The 19,946-nt window shown below is 36.5% G+C and overlaps 1 protein-coding gene across 5 annotated transcripts; it reads right to left on the reverse strand.

The window, feature by feature from the left end:
- Positions 1 to 1,065: 1,065 nt before the first annotated feature.
- On the reverse strand, positions 1,066 to 18,919 carry MLC1 (modulator of VRAC current 1). 5 transcript variants are annotated; one of them, XM_068401969.1, is made up of 11 exons: positions 18,740 to 18,919; positions 16,505 to 16,594; positions 14,354 to 14,407; positions 14,155 to 14,256; positions 8,519 to 8,620; positions 7,513 to 7,584; positions 6,933 to 7,049; positions 5,954 to 6,010; positions 4,741 to 4,863; positions 3,136 to 3,303; positions 1,066 to 1,140 (listed from the first exon to the last, which is right to left on the reverse strand). In XM_068401969.1, exons 1-11 carry the CDS (start codon positions 18,917 to 18,919, stop codon positions 1,066 to 1,068), a joined length of 1,140 nt encoding a protein of 379 aa, XP_068258070.1. The 5 variants fall into 5 exon arrangements, with proteins under 5 accessions (XP_068258070.1, XP_068258073.1, XP_068258074.1 ...); XM_068401972.1 differs by lacking the exon at positions 16,505 to 16,594; XM_068401973.1 differs by lacking the exon at positions 14,155 to 14,256.
- Between the last annotated feature and the right edge of the window lie 1,027 nt (positions 18,920 to 19,946).

Raw genomic sequence — 19,946 nt, forward strand, 5'->3', positions numbered from 1 at the left:
ATACCTTTCTCTATTTCCCCTCCCCAGAAGCAAAGAGGCAAACTTTGCAGCATGCTCTGAACAAATGATTTGGCTTATTTCAGATTAAAAAAGAATTAACCTCAAAGTCTACAACCTTTCAAAAACCAACAATTAAAAGAAAAAAACATCAAAAAACGCACCACCTTGTCAGCAGCTATCTCCCTAGTTACACCAAAAAGCCCATTAACATGGAAATTCTTATAGTGTTTGAAATCTACACAATCATCCACATAATTCATCTAGGAGGAAAACGCAATCTGTATGGGGGATATCCCTTGTTCAAGAGTAGCTAGGTTCTGTAAGCTTTCAAGATAGTTAGGAAAATAAATAAATGTGAAAAAATTCTCTTAATATCAGTAGTATCTCCTGTTATTTGGCTGATTGCATCTGTTTGTTGGGGTTTTTTTTTACTTTGGCTAGTAAATTTTGTGTCTGGCCACTCAGAAAAAGTCCCTTCCTCATTTAACAGTCCAGAAATGGAAGTTTAATGGGAAAGAATATTCTGTTTTCACCTCTCCAATTAGAATGTCAATCCACATTCTCGAGTTTCCACGTAATAAAGACTTTTATTTATATTAAAAGCAATGAGATGCAAAACAACTTCACAACTCCTACAAAAGTGAAGTATAAGCAAAAATATCAATTATGACTTGTACTCATAACTTTACAAAAGCATTTATCAGTTACACTGACTGCACAACTGCAGTTATAACAATCTCTTGCAAATACATGAAGCCTACTACCTATTGTCATATTTTACTTTGCCATCAGCATAAATCCATGTGACTCTCTACCTTTTTTCTAAATGTATCTTCTAAAGCAACACTAGAATACAAATACCAACAGACAAGACAGATATGCTAAAAATATTATCAATATATTTCAAAATTATTAGAAAGATGCATTATTTACTGTGTTATTCCTTGGCTCCTAGTGCTGTAACTATATTGCTGTTTATAAACTGAAAAGTTTTTAAGCCTTAATTCAAATAGTTGATTTACTGTAGTGGATTGTACTGTATTGGATGCATTTGCAGAATCCAAACTACTGAGCCATCTGCACCACAACTGCTTTCCAGGCTTTGTCTTTGTCAAAATCCTTTAAGGTATTACTGGAAACCTAAAAGCAAACAAATTTCAGACAAATGGAAACATGAAACAATGCTTTGGTTAAAAACTGAAGTTCTAGCAAATAACTATCTATCTGAGAGAAGCTAGGAGAATGTAAACATGAATAGTAACTGAGCTATTAAAATATTCTATACACTCTAAATTGTATAGTTTTGTATATTGTATAGAATACATTTATAATATAAAATATAATAGTGTAAACTGTATAATACTTGAGACATTTGGGTCAAAGAAACTTGGCCAAATTCCTATTTTAAATACGTTACTTAGGGAATTTTTTCAATATTTTTGCCAAAATGTGCCTGACAGCCCTAGCATCTACATCTCTAAACCCAAAGCCAGAAGTAGCCCCCTACAGTGCAACTGAAGCAAGATTTATCTACATACATGCAAGCAAACTCAGGTCGTGCCTAAGAACACAGACTTCTGAGAAGCCAAAGGGACCTACAACTTCACCTGTAACATTATTCATGTGTTTAAATACCAAAAGGTGAGCAAAAAGGTGTTGCTTTTCTGGACAAAGTGCTCCTTTTAGCATTTAACTTGCACACAGCTTCTCAGTGACTCACAAACTAGGCATACTTATGTAAATAATTCCCAGAATCGTTCTGTTTAGCCATGCCATGACCTATGCTCCAAAACGTGACTTGCAGCAGTGGAAGTGCTACTGTGCTTCATCTTTTATACTGAATGTAACTCTCAGGACACAGACCCAGAAAATAAGCAACCTATGCCGAATGCCCTCAGCAGCCTGAGGGGACATAAATCCACAGCTTCCACTTTCCATTACCAGCTGTATAATCACTTGACTGAATTTCAGTCCCTGCTCCCAACGCTTTCTATCCAGTGCTAGTTCAATGCAGATGCTCTTTCTAGAGCAGGGACTGAATCCAGCACTCACTCTTTCTAGTGCTGGGCCATACAGTAAGCACACAGTTAACATGAGTTACTCTCTCCTAGTCTTTAAGGATATAGCACTTTGCCCTGTACAGCAGAGGTGAGGAAAGCCTAAGGGCTATAGTGCTGTGCTAGGAGATAGATGCAGTCAATCTATGCTGGCTGAAGAAAGCTGGGTTCCTTCTGTCCCTGAAATAGCGCCCTAACCCAAAATGACTACATGAAAAGTTGTAACAGTAACACTGGCACCACCATGCTCTAAAAAAGTATGTCCCATATCTGTGTCTGAAAGGACAGCGTGAACGTGGAAGTGTAGGAGGGAAATGGAGGGAGATATCAATTCTGATCTTTATCACCAACTTTGGTACTGTAGTTAGGACATAGAGAGACCTGGGATTCCAGGCACCCTGCTCTGTGCACTGATTCATACTGTCCAGCACAGGTAGCCACTCACTCAGCTTGCCCATTGTTGTTCCTATGCTCCAGGTTCTTAACTCTTCCAATTCAGTTTACAGAACTTAAGAGAACTAACTCGGCTTCGTAAATTCACTCCCCCACAGCGGGCCTTGGAAAGGTACAACTATATTGAGTAGTCTCATTCCATAGTCCAAAACTTCTGCTCACATTGAAAGGGTTAAATCCATTCCTTTCTTTATAGATGGCTACCTCATTAACAGAACATAGTCATGCAAGGCCCATCACCTTTTCTATAACTTCATTCTGACATATAAATAGCAATTATGGATCTGCATCCTGTGGAGTAGGACAGTAGGACTATCATTTTATCTTAGTACAATGATGAACTGTGTCTGTAACTGGGAGCCCATATTACAAATAAGGACAAAATGGGGCTTTAACCTTACAACTGTTTTTCCCTTAACTGGACTTGTCACAGATTTACAGATGTTGAGTCTGTCACCCCCAGTTATCATGTAACCAGCAAAATATTCTCTCTTTATTACAAAATTCACTAGTGCTTTACAGAGCAGCTTTTAATTGTGATCTGAATTAAGTAACACAAAACATTACAAAAAATATCTTTTTAAATACAGATTTTTTTAATTTTATAATGGGGATAAATACATACCTCTGTTGTTCTGTATTCCTGTTTTTTAACCTGTGATGCTGCCCATGACGAATCATGCAGTTTCATTTTTGTCTTGTAATTTACACACTGTATTACAGTTCCAGTAGTAAGGCATGCCTGAATTAGCAGCATCAACATCAGAAGCAACAGGAGTACATCATAAGATTGCTGAAAATAGAGACATTAAACATGTTAACTACCTGAATAAAATATTTTCTGCTGTTCCCACTCCTTGAGATCCATATCTAGATTTCATTTGTTACTCAAAGTATAATTTACAGTTTATTTCAGCATGAAGCTTCAATTAAAATTTGAGTGACTGAGTCTGCTCAAAGTAGAACAGATCAATAACATTTAACAAAATATTAATTTGCCAAATGATCTTTTCCTCTAGAAATAGAACAGAATTGAAGAAACCATCCTCTAAAATATAGAGCCTCATTGCTGGTTCTGACCTGAACAATGTTGCAGCTATGCCTGGGTGTGGCCTTGTGCCTTGCTGGCTCTGACCTTTGCCCTGCTGACTTGAATTCCTGGCTGACCTTGGATCTGCCTCACTCCTATGGACTTGTCTGGCAATTGCTGGACCTGGTTACCATAACCAGACCTTCCTTGTTTTAATTTTTTGGGGGTACTGTAGGACTGTACCCCTTGCCAATGAGGTCACTGTCCTTGTCTGCCCTGCTGTCACCTTCTGCTCCATTGTTCACCCTCCTTTGCAGAGCAGACCACTCTTGCTGCATCCAGACACACAGTAGCATAAGAATGTAAGAAATGCTCTGCATTTCTAGACAGTCACACCACTGTCTAGACAGTCCAGTCTTCTGTCTCCAATATGTGCCACAGGAGAAGCTACTTAAATGGAGCATGCATGTAAGGCTTGGCCACTTCCTGAGGTCCAACAACACACTATGCTCCTCCAGTATCAGAACAGGATCACATACTCAAAAGCTGGTTTTCCAGTCTCTAAGATCTCACTTTTTCCCTCTCTTCTTCTAAAATTACAAGACTACTTAAGTACTAGTGGCTACTAAGAGGCAAGACTCTTACTGACACTATTTTAATCCCCATAAACGGTTCTTTGAACATCATCGTGGGTTGCTAAACACTGACGGTAAAGCCCTAGAAAGCTCTTCAGCAATGCACTGGTAACACTTCATATAGAAATGCTTTAAGATTTGCAAACTTTTTTCTTCTCTGCCCCAGTCCGGGCTTTGAATGAATCCAGGTGTAAGCTTACAATCCCAACATGCCTCCTGTTGACAGACATCCTAAGAAACAGAAAAATGTATTCTACGAGTAAACATAGAATCTTTAATTTATATACTGAAAATTTATAAAAACCTCAAGGAGTCCAGCATATTACATTTTTTTTTTACTGATTCTTTAGAATACTATCCCATTGCTTTTACACTATAATTCCAGGGTGGCAACAGATTTAACATACTTATATCATTAGTCAAATAAGAGTTTTTGAATAATTTCTATAACATTTTATTCAATCTTTATAATGCAGTACCTTGTCTTCTTATACTTCCTAATTCATTCTTGTGTTGCTACTGTAATAGGTAGATGTTAATTTTTCAATTGCATAAAAATACATACTTTAACAGCAGGTGGATAATTTTTAAAGATGTCAACAACTTGCATGATACTGAAGGATAAGTATGCAGAAGCTGTGAACAACAAAGGAGAGGTAACACTGCTAATGGCAATCAGGACTTCAACCTAAAAAATAAGATAATAAATGTTAAATAAGAATAAAAACAAGTTAACACTTTGGTTTATGCGCTATATCTTCTTGAAGCAAGCACAACAAAAGTGTGTAAAAGTTTATAAGGTTACACATATGAGACAAAGAGCCATCCACATTGCATGGAGATACAGAAGCAAGCTTTGAATAAATCAGTTTTGCTAGCCACAACACAGTTGTTTTGTAATTCATTTTCCATTTAATATGGATGATGGAGCTTTTGTTTGATTTTAAAAGTGCCTTTCATATACAGACAGAGGAAGCAATACCCAATTTAAAGAGCCAGTACAGAAGTATTATTTATTCTTCAGTTTGTACAAAATAATGAGAATTAACAGCAGACATTGCAGACTTACAACTTAAAACAACTATGCAAATAAATTTGAGTGCTTTGAGGCAAAATTTATTTCAATACAATAACAGCTGAGCTTTCATTCAAACACCATCCTACAGGATCAAATTCTGACTTCAGTAGTGGTCATGCATCATTACTGATTTAAATATGGTTGTATGACTGTAACTTAGAACAGATGTTTAAAGGAGGCTTAACCACACATCTGGGACAGTCAAGGAATAAATGCACTCTATTGAATATCCTTAGTCCTTGTTGCTAGTCATGCAGATGAGGAATTTGTTTAAAATAGGTTCTAGGTCCAGTGCAGCATGCACACCTAATTTTCTTCTTTCAGAAACCACAGCTCATAATGAAAGAAGAATGGGACAGAAAAGACCTCAGCTCAGGAGCATAAAAGCAGTTCTGGACATACCATATGAGGTATGTCATTTTCCTATAGTAATATCTGTTCCCAAGGAACCAATACAAAAAAAAAAAACAAAAAAACACACAAACAGTCCTTTGAATTCTTTTCTAGAATTGGTGGAATGAAGTCTCCAAAGGACCTACTGGATTTATTTTCCAGATTATCAGCTTACACTTGTGCTACATATTTCTGTCACATTTTGTAGAAGTAACTAAAAACAAGTGAGTAGTGCCCACTATTACAGGCAGGCTTTCTTAGCATTATTCCACTCTAATGACAAAATCCAAGAACTTTACACACTTACCAGACATTTACTTGGATATTCAGCAGCTACATGACTTGCAATAGCACTTGGAAAGCACTAAATAAAAAAGCATAACAAAATAAGTATTTACCTACTTGAAAATTACATGAATTACAATTGAGTTACAGTGATTCCCACTAGTCACAGATCACATTCTAAATTTCCTGAAAAGGTAAAACTGTACAGATGACTTATGACAGTATTAGGAATCAATTAGTCAGAGATAAAACTAATCTTCATTTTAACTTGCATTTAATGAGTATCATGTAGTAAGCCTACACACACTGAAACATGATTATCCTCAAAACTTGACACATCTACATAAAAACCTAATGAACTCTACTGAACTCTGTGAATTCTGAATGCTGAAAAAGTTATGATCTTTTTCCATTTCATGCTGAGGGATTTCCCAGACATAGTAGCCATATATAAAGCTAATGTTCATTGTCTTCTTTCTCAAGTGGTTCAATTCATGGCAAGCAGGGTAGCACAGCATCCTTTATGAATCCACTGCTCCTAGGTACAGGCTGTTATTATGACAAGGGTTACCAATCAGTCTCAGGCTTTTAAGACAGTTAAGGCTGACAGGCTAAAGGTGATGTTCTAAGGACTCTACCACACTGAAACTAAACTCAACTTTTTATTTTGCAGCCTGAAATATTCTAAAACCTAGGACTTGTTTGACAAAACACTTCACTTCTAACACCCTTGTGTTATTACTGACTTCCATTTTACTGAACTGAGGACTGAAAATGTACAGAACATTTTATAAGAACCAAAGTATGGTAAATCAAAATAGAACAAGCATATTGCATAAGTATATTGAAGTGCTAATTTATTTGCTAAGCAGCAATTGCCAATTTGTATTAGGACCAAATAAATATTTCACTAGGGAGAGCAAAAATGAAAAGGAATTTTTTTTTTTTTTTTAAATCAAAAACATTGTTTTAAAAGAGTACCTTCATTCTGCACTACTTACAGCAACTAAGATCCAAAAGAATGTTACTGAAAGATAGGGACCTGAGACTAGAACATCCATATTCAAGGCAATTATTCCACCAAATACTGATGAAATTCCAATAATCACCTCAATTACCTAAAAAAAAAAGACAAGCACACAAATTATTAACAGTGCATTTGAACACCAAATTTCCTATTTGCTTACAGAAAGGAACTCACTGGAAGGAAAAAAATGCATTTATGCCATTAGCTATGCAGGAAGTGAATGTTTTTCAGATCTAAAATATGGCAGAAGACCAGCTGGCTTAAGTGAAAACACAATCAGCTACATATTTATGCTCTCATTTATTAGCTCCACTGAACGACAGTTCAGTTTACACTATTTATCCTTAAGTCATTAAGTAGTCTCCTTCCTATTATACATGGCAGTTATCATTTATCTTGCAATATTCTAAAAGGAAACATTTTAAGACGTATCTCCTAGTTCTGTCTTTATTCCTTCAGCTCACACTGATCTCCTCCTGGCTTTAAAGAAGCTTAGCACTTAGAAAGATGAAAGAATAAATTGATTTAATGAAAGAAAACAATGCTTTTCTTACTGAGTATGACTTCAGAATTCGAGTAGGGAAGCTGACATTGCTCAAAACAATGGTACTGTCATATGCAGTATTCTAGAGGGGAATAAAAAATCATGATCAAAAAAATACAAAGCAATACATTTCTTTCTAATATCTTGTACAGCCTGTTACAGATCCTAATGGTGGCATGCAGTGTCTGGTTGGCCCATGAGAGCTGGCAGTGACGCACCATGGTGTTCGCCAGTGTCAGACCACATCAATCACGCTAAAAACAAATGAGGTAGTCCCAGATTAGCTGTTATACAACCACTGTTCAACAATGAAGTATGGTAATCTTGTCTCCCCTTTCCACCTTCAAAATACATACTTTCTTCCTGAGCCTTCAGATTTATTGATGTGGATAAACAGAAACTGAAGGAGGACAGTACACTACATGAGTTTATCGAGCAAGCAATACTTCCACTGGAACACAAAATGGCACAGCACATTTGATTCATTATTAACTAAAAGAAGTACTGTTGTAGAAAAATGAGCATGGAATTTGGGAGAGCACTTGTGACCAAAAAAAATTTTATATTTTCTATAGCCCCAAATCCTGAAGCCACTATTCATTGTCCAGATACTACCAAACTGGCATACATGACGAGTATTTTCTCCACCTCAGGCTTTAAAAAGGCATTGCTTGCGTATATACAAGTCACAGTATTCTAATGTTTCATATGTCATTAAGTTTTGTTCTACAAAAAAGAAAGAAAATATTTGTCATGCCTGTTCATAAGATATTCAAACAACCCTGTGCTGTATAATCACAAGTCATTTTGCAGAGGGCCCACTGCATTCTTAAAGATAGAAGAGGCTATTACTGTTTAGGATGGTACTTTTATTTATTATTCAAATCTAGTTTTACCATGTAACATGAAATTACATACTGGAGCTGCTGGTAACTTATCAACATATGTAATACAGGAAAAATCTAATATTTCTAACACCAAAAAAAGAGACATTTTTAATATGTAAGGGCACCTACTTTCTTTCTCGTACAGCAGTCTTCAGCAGACCTAGCTGAGATGATCACAGTAGTTGCCATGAAGATTTCCAGCAGAATAAGCAGAATCAGGTTGAAATTTATCTGTCAGTAAAATCCCAGACATAAATGAGTTACATCTTCCACATTAAAAATAAGGGAGGGTGTGGGATCTAGCAGGATCCAGCATTCTGCCTTATTTTCTGTGACATTTAGACATATCTATTAATTAGATACTTTGTTAATTATTTTCTTGATTCTTCATTAATTTCTATGACAACACTTAGCTGTCAACATGATGCTCAGAATACCTGACCTAAGAAAGAAACATTTATTTCATTTATGGGAATATTCTGCCTGAAGATTTTATCACTGTCTTCCAGAACAGCACTTAATTACAAGGGGGTGATTGCTGGGTACATTTGCATTTTGCGGGACCTCCCATGTGAAAGCAGAATACTGAAACAAATCATGGAAGATTCACCAGAACAGAAAGAGGACAAACAAGAGCAAGCCTCATTAGCCCAGGGGCTAAGACAATCGACTGGGGGGGGGCAGGAAGGAGGGCCCCAGGCTCCCAACCTCTACATGGCAATGGATCCAAATGGTGTGATACAATGTCTAATGCTGAATGAAAACACAACCCAAAGAACTGGGCCAAGAATCCTAGCTCTGTGCTCTACCTAATGCTAGTAGGGCATTGATGATCATTCTTCATGGTTTCACAACTCTTGCAGGTCTACATTACTGTGCAAAAACATGGATGCTGCCATTCCTCCTGCTATTGCTCATCTTCAAGAGATGAATAAGTGAATGAAATACTTAACGTTTCTCTTCGGTTCCTTATTATCTCAGGAAGAGAGGTAGATATCTGCTCTACATGGGCTGAATCATTTTCTAGAGGCATGCAAATTAGGCAGAGGGGATCTCCCTCTCTTGTCTTCTAAAGCACCATATTTTGCCACTGGCAGCTCAAGCCATTGGGCAAAGTACCAAAAGTTTAGGGAGAACTGACTCCATTCAGAACCTATGGAATTATAGCAAACCATTGTTCAGTGACTTAGAACAGAATTATACTCTTCCCTCCCATCAGACCTGCTTTGTAGATGATCACATCTCTGCCATGTATCTTGCTGCACACATTTTTCTAAAAAAGATCCTAAGTGGCAGATTTGAGAGGCTTTTTTGGGTACTGAAATTCACCCATCTCAGTAAATCATAATTTGAACTATGTGCCTTGCAGTACACAACAGAGTGTACAGTTGTACTAGAGCCACAAACAGCAATAAATGTCATAGTGGTAAGCTTCTAGGGAAAGTGCTAGCATGAAGAATAAAGACATTATTTGGCATTATCAAGCATGTGGCCTGCAGAACAATTTAATCCAGCCTTGACATGTAGTGCTGGTACTGACGTGGGCTGGCAAGGCCACACTATACAGTGCAGTGCCAAGCAGACATACCAGCTTGAGTCTAGAAGCACTACAACTACATTGAAGGACTAGCTCATTTAGTGATAGCTATAAGAAGTAAATAACAGAAATTGAAAAAATAGTAGTAAATAAATTAGATTTTTTAATTTAACTTTTATCTTTTCAGTATTTTTTTCTGATATGACATGTCTAGAGTATCAGCTAGAGACTTCCACTCATAAAATTAGTTCAACACCCCTAGACCAAAGTAAAAATATCTCCAGTTTTGGAGTTTGGGTGGTTTTGTTGTTTTTATTTTTTAAACAGAAATACAGCTAAAGTTATAAGTATCTTTTTATACCACCTGTAACAATGGGAAATTCAATGTTAGATTTCTAAGCACTAAAAAAAATTATCTCTACAACGACCACTGTACGTAAAATCTACCATTAGATGCAGAGAACCAAGTCAGCTGTGTCCCTAATCCTCTTCCATGACTAAGGAACATGCAAGTGCAACTGGGTAGAAAGTAGTAGATTAGCACAACTTTAATCCAATTTACTCTGAACCTGCACCAGGTATTAAAGGACAAGGTTCACTGAAACTGTATGAAAGGGTTGAATTAATTCCAAGATTAAATAATTTAAAGTTCAATATAGTTGCTTAAAAGCGTATTTTTAACACGATTTAAGATATCCTGCAGATGTTTCAAGACATCTGCACAGGTCTGACAAAAAATGACAGAGGACCTAAAGGAGACTGATGCCCTCCTGGACCAGCAGCTGGAGCGAAGCAGGACAAGCCAGCACATATCTAATGGAGACACATGCTTAAGGTTAGGCAACCAAATCAAGCATCTACGCCCCAGTATCTGTGCGCACCCACGTTGCCCAGGCTTCCACTACTGTCCGTGAAGACCTAGCCCATACGGACAAGAGAGGGAATCCTAAAAGCTACTGGGCCAACCAGTCGCTAGAGGTGGGGTTCAATTATACTGGCTGCTAGTGCCATCTGAAATACTCAAGCATACTGAACGTGCCTGCATGAATGGAATGTATGACACAGGACTGATGGGAGACTCTCACTCACCCAGAGTAGAAGCAGGAGTCAGGCAGAATATCTCACAGCACATTTAAAATAAGAGATGTCTAAGTTCAGGCCACGTAATCCTGCCTTAGACATTTACACTGGGGCAAACAAGATTGTACTGCAGGGTCCTAGTGACTGGATCATCTCAACTGTAATGGAGGTTGACAGACAAGACACAGCTCAAAAGGAGGCAATAACTGTATGTATTCAATCTGGAGTTAATTTGCATCCTGTTCAAGATCTGAACCCTTCAGCTGCAGCGGACAGCACACATGAGTTTTGTCCACTCAGTTTTGTTCAACAGGCTTCTTACTTTGAGAGCTATGAAGGAACAGAGTGGCAGCAGCGGCAGTTTGCATCTTTTACACACTGCATCCTTCACGTTGATAGTACACTAACTACAGAATTGCACACCACTAGAGTGGTGTCACACAGTCACAGTCTAGGACACAGCTTGTATCTTGCATTCCAACTATCTATCTAACGTAATTTTGTAGCATTATCCATCAACATATGTAACACTAATGAAGAATTACCCAGGCTGTTTATAAGGGGAGGGGGAGGACAATATGAATTGTCCTAATTAGATAAACTTATCTTTTTTATGAGTCTTACTGCTTTTAAACTCCTGACAGCGATTTCACATCAGACCTAGTATTATTTTCTTGGGCAGCTTCGCTTGGGAGGGAAAATAAATATGATGATGAAAAAACAGTTAAAGAGATGGTATTCTGCATTTTCTTTGTACCACATGGGTAATGGAAAACAGCTGGCAGTGAGCAGCCAAACAGTGGGACTGCCTCACTGAAACGGTATCCTTCAAAGAGGAGAGCAAGTCAGCACCATGATTAACTCAAGACAAAAAGGTTCAACAAAGCTTCAGAGCCAGCTTTGCACACACAGTTATCCACACTTGTCTTTATTCAGTGAACAACAGCACAGTATGGACATGCAACACGCAAGTGAAAAGAATTAAAACCACACAGCCAAGGATGCATTGTGGATATTACTGTAGATAACTAACAGTGGGCAAAGACAGAATTTGCCTTGTTATAAATGTAATGTTTGTCACTTTTCCAGTCGAATATAATCTCTTTTTCAAATGGTTTTATCTGCCTTGAAAATACAAAAGCTGTTAATATTTAATAATAGAAAACACAATTTTTTATGCAATCTAAAAACTACTCACTTCAAAAGTATGCAACTAAAGTTAAGATCTTATACACAGGGCCAGCTCAAAGCTCACAGGGTCAGTTCAAAGCTTCTCAAGAGCATAAGCAAAATTAATTTTGTCACACTGGGGCTCATAACAAAATGACTATTTATTGTGGTGGCAAAATGAGTCCTTTGGGCACACCTTTCCTGGGCAGACGGAGCCCTCCACTGTGATCTTGTCTACCAGGGGAAGGGAATGCAAATGGTCTGGTAGTCTCCAGTCGCATTTCTGTGCTGTTTTCTTTTAGAATGCTTGGACTTGGTTTCTAATATTTGAACTCTCTACCAAGAAAGGAAGGGAGAAGGCAGTACCCCCGTGTCTTGTATATAATTCATTCAGTCCCAACAGCCTAAGACACTTGAGGGAGCAAATGCATGAGGGAACTACTACACTAGCAATAAGCTAGCAAAGGCTGTGCAAAGAATTGACTAGTATCAACTGTCCTGAGATACACAGAGAACCCAGAGGGCCATGACATTGTCCCATCAAACACAGGCGAAAACTGACCACATCTAAAGCCAGTACTACTTGAATTCAAGTGATCTGACTGTCCAGAGTGCTAAATTTCCACAGCTCCGATTGCCTGCAGTACTCCATCTCTCTGAAAATCAGGCCAGCTGCACAGAAATGTGAAGCTAGACTTAGTTACCTAATTTAAACAGCAGTTTTGCAAGTATTGGCCTAATACACTGCACTTTCTAAGGGGAAGTAAACACAGTTAATTTAAAAGTTCAACATCTGTGAAATCTGGAGCTAACCAGATGTTATTAAAATAGAATAGACAACTCCAAATCACACTCTAGTCTCTGTGCTATTTTTCTATTACAAAAGTCTTTTGTTACTAACTAATTCAGATCTGCTGTATTATTATAGGGAGGCACGATTACTGCTGAGCTCTTAGTACCACAACAGCTGATATGGTAGCAGGAGAAGAACTGAACAATAGCACAGGAGAGCAGTCATTAACCTTCATATGAAATGTATGACAGAGCTGTACTGAGTACTGCTATTCTGTGATAGTCTGTTATGAATATTCATCAATGGTAACAATAATACCCTATCACTATGTTATTTACTCATACATGTAATATTCTTATGCAGTATAGAGATCTCGGAACATTTTACCATAGCAAAAAAAAAAAACCCAAACCACCCTATAGTTCTACTGTTTGGGTCAGACTAACAAAGACAGATGTTAAAAGGCTGTGACCCAAAAACAGTGAACTTTTCTCAGCATGAAGCATGTGTGCTCCAGATGACGTAACTACTGCATTCTCTTTGTTGATGATGTGTAAGAAAAATATTCATCAAAAGTTTCTTTCCGGGTGGCCTCACAAGCAAAACTATCCATTAAAGAAGATCCAAGAAAGGATTATACTTAATCTGATGAGGAAATGTCCTAGAAGTAGCACTGTTTGGGACACCTCTTTTCAGTACAATTCAACCCTAAAAACTGGGTAACCTACAGGTGAGCTACTAATTCATTTTCAATTTTCTCTTCTGAGCCTGCTCTTTCAAAAAAAAATAAAACAACAAAAAAACCAAGAAAACTTGCTATAGCAAACAGAAAAATAAACAGTTAGTTGATCAAACTGGATCACATTTGAAGATCTAATTCATGGTTTTGAACTTTGAATACAAGAAGACAGGAAAGTTATTTTCATATTAATCCCCTCTAAATTAGCTGTACCGTGCATCTTTTAGCCACGTAAGTTTTCATCTCCGACATCAATTTTCCAGTCTTGTCTTACTCAGAAAAGTAAAGTTACTGCTAGACGATCTCTCCTCACAGACTAAGGAGGAATACTGGGGTACTGACAACAACATAATCACATGTGATCTCCATCAACCTCATCCCCCTCTTTTTTTTTTTTTTAACAAAGATAAATGTAGCATTAATTAGTAATTGTTTTAATAACTTACATTTATAGCTGACGGATTGAGGACAAGTTTGCATCCAAACCAAATTAAACATGTTGTTGTAACAGCAAATGTAGAGACAAACAGAATCTGAAAATTGGGTATCTGAAAAACAGTTTCAGAATGGGTTTCTCTCTCATTTTAACCACGGGGGGAAAAAAAAAAAAAAAAATATAATCGCCAATAAAAATCTTATACTTACCACATTAATTTTAATCCTTGCTATAGCAAAGCTCACAACTGCTGAAGGAATACACTGGGAAAATTAAAAGAGAAGACTAGTGGGATATTCTGCACAAAGAATTTCATAAATATTTCTATACATGTATTTTATTTGGTCTAAATTCATATTTCAGTTAACTTAAACAAACAGAAGATCAGAAACTGTGAAGAAAGTCTGTCACTCTTGTCTGAGCTCATTGATTAGAATCAGTATTTGAGGATTACAAGAGGTTTAAATATGCCTTCCATATCCCTCAGTTTTGACTAGCTACCCAGCACAACGTGATGAGTAAAGGAAAGAAAGAAAGTCTTACATGAGGCATGTCATGCCTTTGTTAGTTTAAATTAACTCTAGAAGACCTGAGATCTTTGAGCAGGAAAAGAAAAAACACTGCTACTCTCAAACTGGGCCTCCACATTCTCTTAAACAGACAAAGCCATGGATGTATAAGATAAAATTCGGCCAGTCTCAACACAGTTTTGAAGAATTTTGTAAAAACTGATCTATTGAGTCAAATTACACTTTAAGAATTGTGCCTGAGATCTCCACTATGTCCACTAGGAACTGTGCTTCTATACGTAAGGGCAAAGCTAAACGGAAAAACCATGCATAAGTGCAAAGTTTCACAAAGTAATTTCTCTACCCCTTAGCTGTTCCCCACCGCAATAGATATGCTACCATTACAGATCCAACTCTATTTTAAACAAATATGTAATGTGACAACATACTAATATGCAAAATAAAAATACACTCAATTAAAATTATTAAAAATATTTCCAAGTTAAATAATGAATCATGTAACAAATGCCACATTTCTTCACTAATTATCTTTTCACACATCTGAGCACTGATGGCTTAACAACGGAACCACCACAAACAGATTAATATCGACATGTAAAATTCTTGGCAGCACTTCCTTAACATCTAAATGATCTGTATTTAACATAACTAAAACTTCCTTTTATGTGATGGATGCCCTAGAATCTCTAGAACAGTACATGATTATATTTAGGCAACTGAATCCTACTACTAGTCAAGATGGTCAAAAAAGTCTAGAGAGCAATTTAGCTCGTGCTAAACTAGACACTTCGTGGTCAGTTGGCTATACAGCTCCAACTATATTGACTGCATTATCTGTAGTAGGAGCTGTAACACCTTGCTCACATACAGACACCCAGATGTGCACATCTTCACCTACAGCAAGCCATTCAGACCCAATGTGATAACCTTCTGCACTTACCAGATCTTTGGAAATTCTCAATAAATAAAGTTCAAAGAGACAAGATTTGGGGCAGAAAAAGAGACATCTCAGTAACCAGCACTACTGTTGCAGAGAATAACACATCAGTGAAGATATTAACTTCAAAAACGGCTTCAACTTTATTCTAACTCCTTCAGCAGAAACATAAGTGACAATGCATTCACAGAGCAACTCCTGGGACTTGTTGGTTTAAAGTAAAGCATTAGTCTTGCACCTAACCTAAAACAAATCTGCAAGTCAAGTTGTGAAAATAACAACGACAGGACAGAATCCTGTCATGAACAAAGCAAGTACAACAGACTCATCTTGTGCACACAGATCTGAAGTGCAGATTAAGCATATATAATACAGTAAAACAAACCCAAGTCCCTAAAAATATAGTAAAAAATACCAGACTTTGGAAAACATCAGACATCTTTAATGCATATTTTACTAATAAAGTAATAATATTCAAGAGAACTTTTTAGTCTGCTTTGGTACTTGGATATTATGGCAAAATACACTGAAAAAGTAATACTTTGAAATACAATCGGAAATACATTCTGATAGTATTTAGCCAGGAAATTCCCCAAATACATAACAATGCAAGTTTTCTTAAAATCAAGCACAGAAAAACTGTTCATGCGTGTAACTACTGCATGCCAGTGGTGAGCTGGTTAAGGAAAATGGTAGCAAAAACCAGTTGTCTTTATGACAACTGTTATTCCCTTAACCATGGGATGAAAACCCATTTAATGAACTGTTAAAGAGAACTAAATCTTCCATGAAGAAAGTTAGTAGTAAAAAGACAGACAGAATAAAAAAACAATAAACACACTACTACTGATTTTGCTGTCAAACACTCACAGCAAATAATTAAGAATGCTTACTGAACCTGCTGCACAACGTAAATAATCCATTTCAGATGGAAAAATATTTCCCAGATATAGTGAAAAGCCAGAAGTAATAAGGAGGCAAGCCTGCAAAGCAATAAATAAATTAATACGAATTAAAACTATTCTAAAAAAAGCAACTAGTCAGATAGAAATCAGTAATTCCTTTCAAATTAAGCTACTGATTAACATTTAATAATGCAGTCTTTGTGTGAATAATTTTGAAGCAAAATATCAAAACATGCTGAGTTCTGAAGATGTTTTGCTGGTTACCAAGACTTAATACTGAACAATATAATCATGTTTGAATCAAGCACTGTGCCCTGACTTGGCAAATACCTAATTAAATGCTCAAAAGGTAACTGCAGTGTTCAGTGGTAAAAATGTTTTCAGAAACCTCAACTAAGCCTCTACTTTGCATTCTCTGCTTGGGTCTACCAACATTCATTATGCATATGGGCAGCTGGGCAACTACCAACTACAACACAGTAACAAAAATAGTATTAGGATACATTGATGAACATTCTTCAACCTATATTCCTGTCTCCCTCCAAACTCTCCTCCTGCTTTGGTCCAGTGGCGCAACTATAAATGTTCAATTCCTCCTGTTCCCTTGCTAACTACTCCATTCATTTCATAATTATGAGAGTTACACTCTCAGCAATAAATGATTAGTGTATTCTACTAACATTTTTTCTTTTTGCTTGTCATTTCTCAGAGTAGGCATTTCTTTGAAGGGGCTGGGGAAGCTGAGAGACTTAACTAGTCTTTTGTTTTATGTGTGCATTTTTTTCATGTTACAAAATTATGGGTGTCTTTAAAAAGTCCTTGTTAAAAAATGACAGAAAATAAGGATAGTGTATATGTGTGTGTAAGTGCACACACAGAGAATTCTGGCAGACTGGAAGAACAGTATTTATAAAACACAACTTTAAATTGTGATTGAAGCATATCGAATTGTTCCTGCACAAGAATGGCCCATACTAGCAGCCATTTTGATGTCACTCTACGGTTTGCAACTGCTCCCTGAAGTAGACACTATGACTTCTGTTGCTCAGCATAAAGACTTTCCTTTCTGGACACTGTCTTTCAGAAGAGTTGACAGAGATTAACCACTATAATACCTGGAAGAAAAATCTAATTGGCATTTATTGGATTAGTTTATTAATAAAATTGCATTTTTGTTTATCCATAAAATTCATGCTTCTTGGTAATAACTTCAGCAAATGATCATTAAACATGAGTATCTCCAATCATTTACAACAACTCAGTCAAAAGGAAAAATCTAATTAAAGATAGTTGTCCTTTTTGACAATTAAGTTTGAGAAAACTTAATGCAAAGAAAGCCAGCTCTTCTTTTGCTCTCTTTTCATGTAACAGTACATCCGAAAGGAAATCCAAGTTTGGCAGATTGTCAGAAAGGAAAAAATGTTCAGCTGTTTCCATGAAAATGAGGCAATACTTTTATTCACTGTGCAAAAGTAAATAATTATGGTATCAACAATGAAACATTTTTAGCTCTTAATAAAAACTACTCTTCAAAACACACAAGCTGACAGAAAAAGAAAAGATCAAATTCTAATTGCTATAATAAACTTTAATCAACTTGGCTCAGAACATGAAGCAGCATATGATGTACGTGTAAGATCAGTGTCCTATGATTCTAGCAGCGACACAAAAATTCAAATCACTGTGACGTTCGTGTAAGAAACAGAAGTATATACCTCTCTACATGAAGATTCTACCAAATAACTACATGACTATTGAACACTGAAAGATGAATGTGGCACTTAAGCACCGTATATATTTTTAATGCCAAAATGCTATCATGGCAAGTGAAGTACTTTTAACAGCTAAAAAATATATTAAAAGAATGCATATGATCAGGATACTTTACATCCTTTACCGAAAGGCACTTCTTATACATACATATGGGCTGATATTTACCACTACCACACTTATTCTTTCTTCATGCTATATGATTAATATTAAAGAGAAAAATCAGCCTTCATATAGCATCTTTGATTAGTGCAGAATTACCCAAAGAATACCATTAGTCACTTAAGTGTTACACTCTAGATGTGCTAATTATGTTCCTTTCTGTACAAATATTTATATTCAATACTATCAGTGATCACATTGTTTGGGGACTCAAAATTTTAAGCAGAAGAGATCACTGGGCACTGAGACCTCAGCTACATTTTTAAATTTTGGGTCATTTAAAGTACTTACTCCCATCAGCAAAGAAAAGATCCATGTTCTGTAACTAAAGCAAGGATGCAGCCTCTTTGATAGCTGAAGGTCACTGGATTTGATATCTGGTATATAATTTCCATTCTCTTGTTTTCCCCGCTCCAAAGTTGGCATCCTGTCATAGCTAAATTCTTCTCTGTAACCTTCTTCCCTGGTCATAACACTTCACAAAGGCAATTAAATAATAATGGCAATGCAAATGATGAAGAAAGACTGCAAATATAATTTAGTTCATTCACATACTCAGAGTAGTGCTCAGCTAGGTTTTTGTCTATTTAAGATAAAAGAAATAAAACCAATATTTAGCAATGAGCTGTATTTACATTTCAAAATACGTAAGCATTCTAACAACTACTTGCATACAATAAGTAAACTACATCCTATAGCCACAGTTCATAGTAACGCAGTATAAACACCAACAAAATGAAAGCTTGTGTATCTATCATACCTCAATAGACTTTTATTTCAAGATCTAAGAACCATTTTTGGATGTGTTTAGTTCAAGGGTAACTCTATAACCAAAGTTTTTTCTTTCTTCTTTTTTTTTAACTCTGGGACAGAAAAGATATTTAAACATGTTTAGATATTAACTTCCATTTGATTTTAACACTTCTTATCAGGTATCTAAAATGACAGACTTCACTATGCGTCCGATGAACTCATATACTCACAATAACTCTCAGCTACAGAAAACTTTTTCTAATTTACCCAGTATCAACCTTTTTTCTTGTTCACTTCACCCTTTTTTGTTCATCTCACTGCTTGCCAAGCTGTTCAAATACCTTGAGGTATATTCTGATATTAGAATTAAGTTACTGCAGATTTTTCAACAGTTAAAAACCTTCATGCTTACCTTCAACTGAAAACTTAACTGTCAGTTTAAAACAGTCTTGTGAACACAGCTGCCTGTAGACTTTGTGATATTCTCACCGTTCAGTGAGTCATGCCGTCTTTGAAAAGTTCTCCCTTACACTTTGGCTTTCAACAACATCTATTCAGATATGGAACAAAAGCACAGCAAAAACTTCAGTTAAGCCAGGGAACAGGAAAATGCCTCCTGAATTTTAATTAACAGAACACACTAGAAAATGACTGTACTACATTCTCATAGGGCTGCTTCCAAATCAGACCAACAAATTAAAAGTTTCAACTCTCTTTCCTATTTGAGTAGTACCCCTTACTCAGC

The sequence above is a fragment of the Nyctibius grandis genome, chromosome 5 (assembly GCF_013368605.1).
Source record: "Nyctibius grandis isolate bNycGra1 chromosome 5, bNycGra1.pri, whole genome shotgun sequence".
Lineage (NCBI taxonomy): Eukaryota > Metazoa > Chordata > Aves > Nyctibiiformes > Nyctibiidae > Nyctibius > Nyctibius grandis.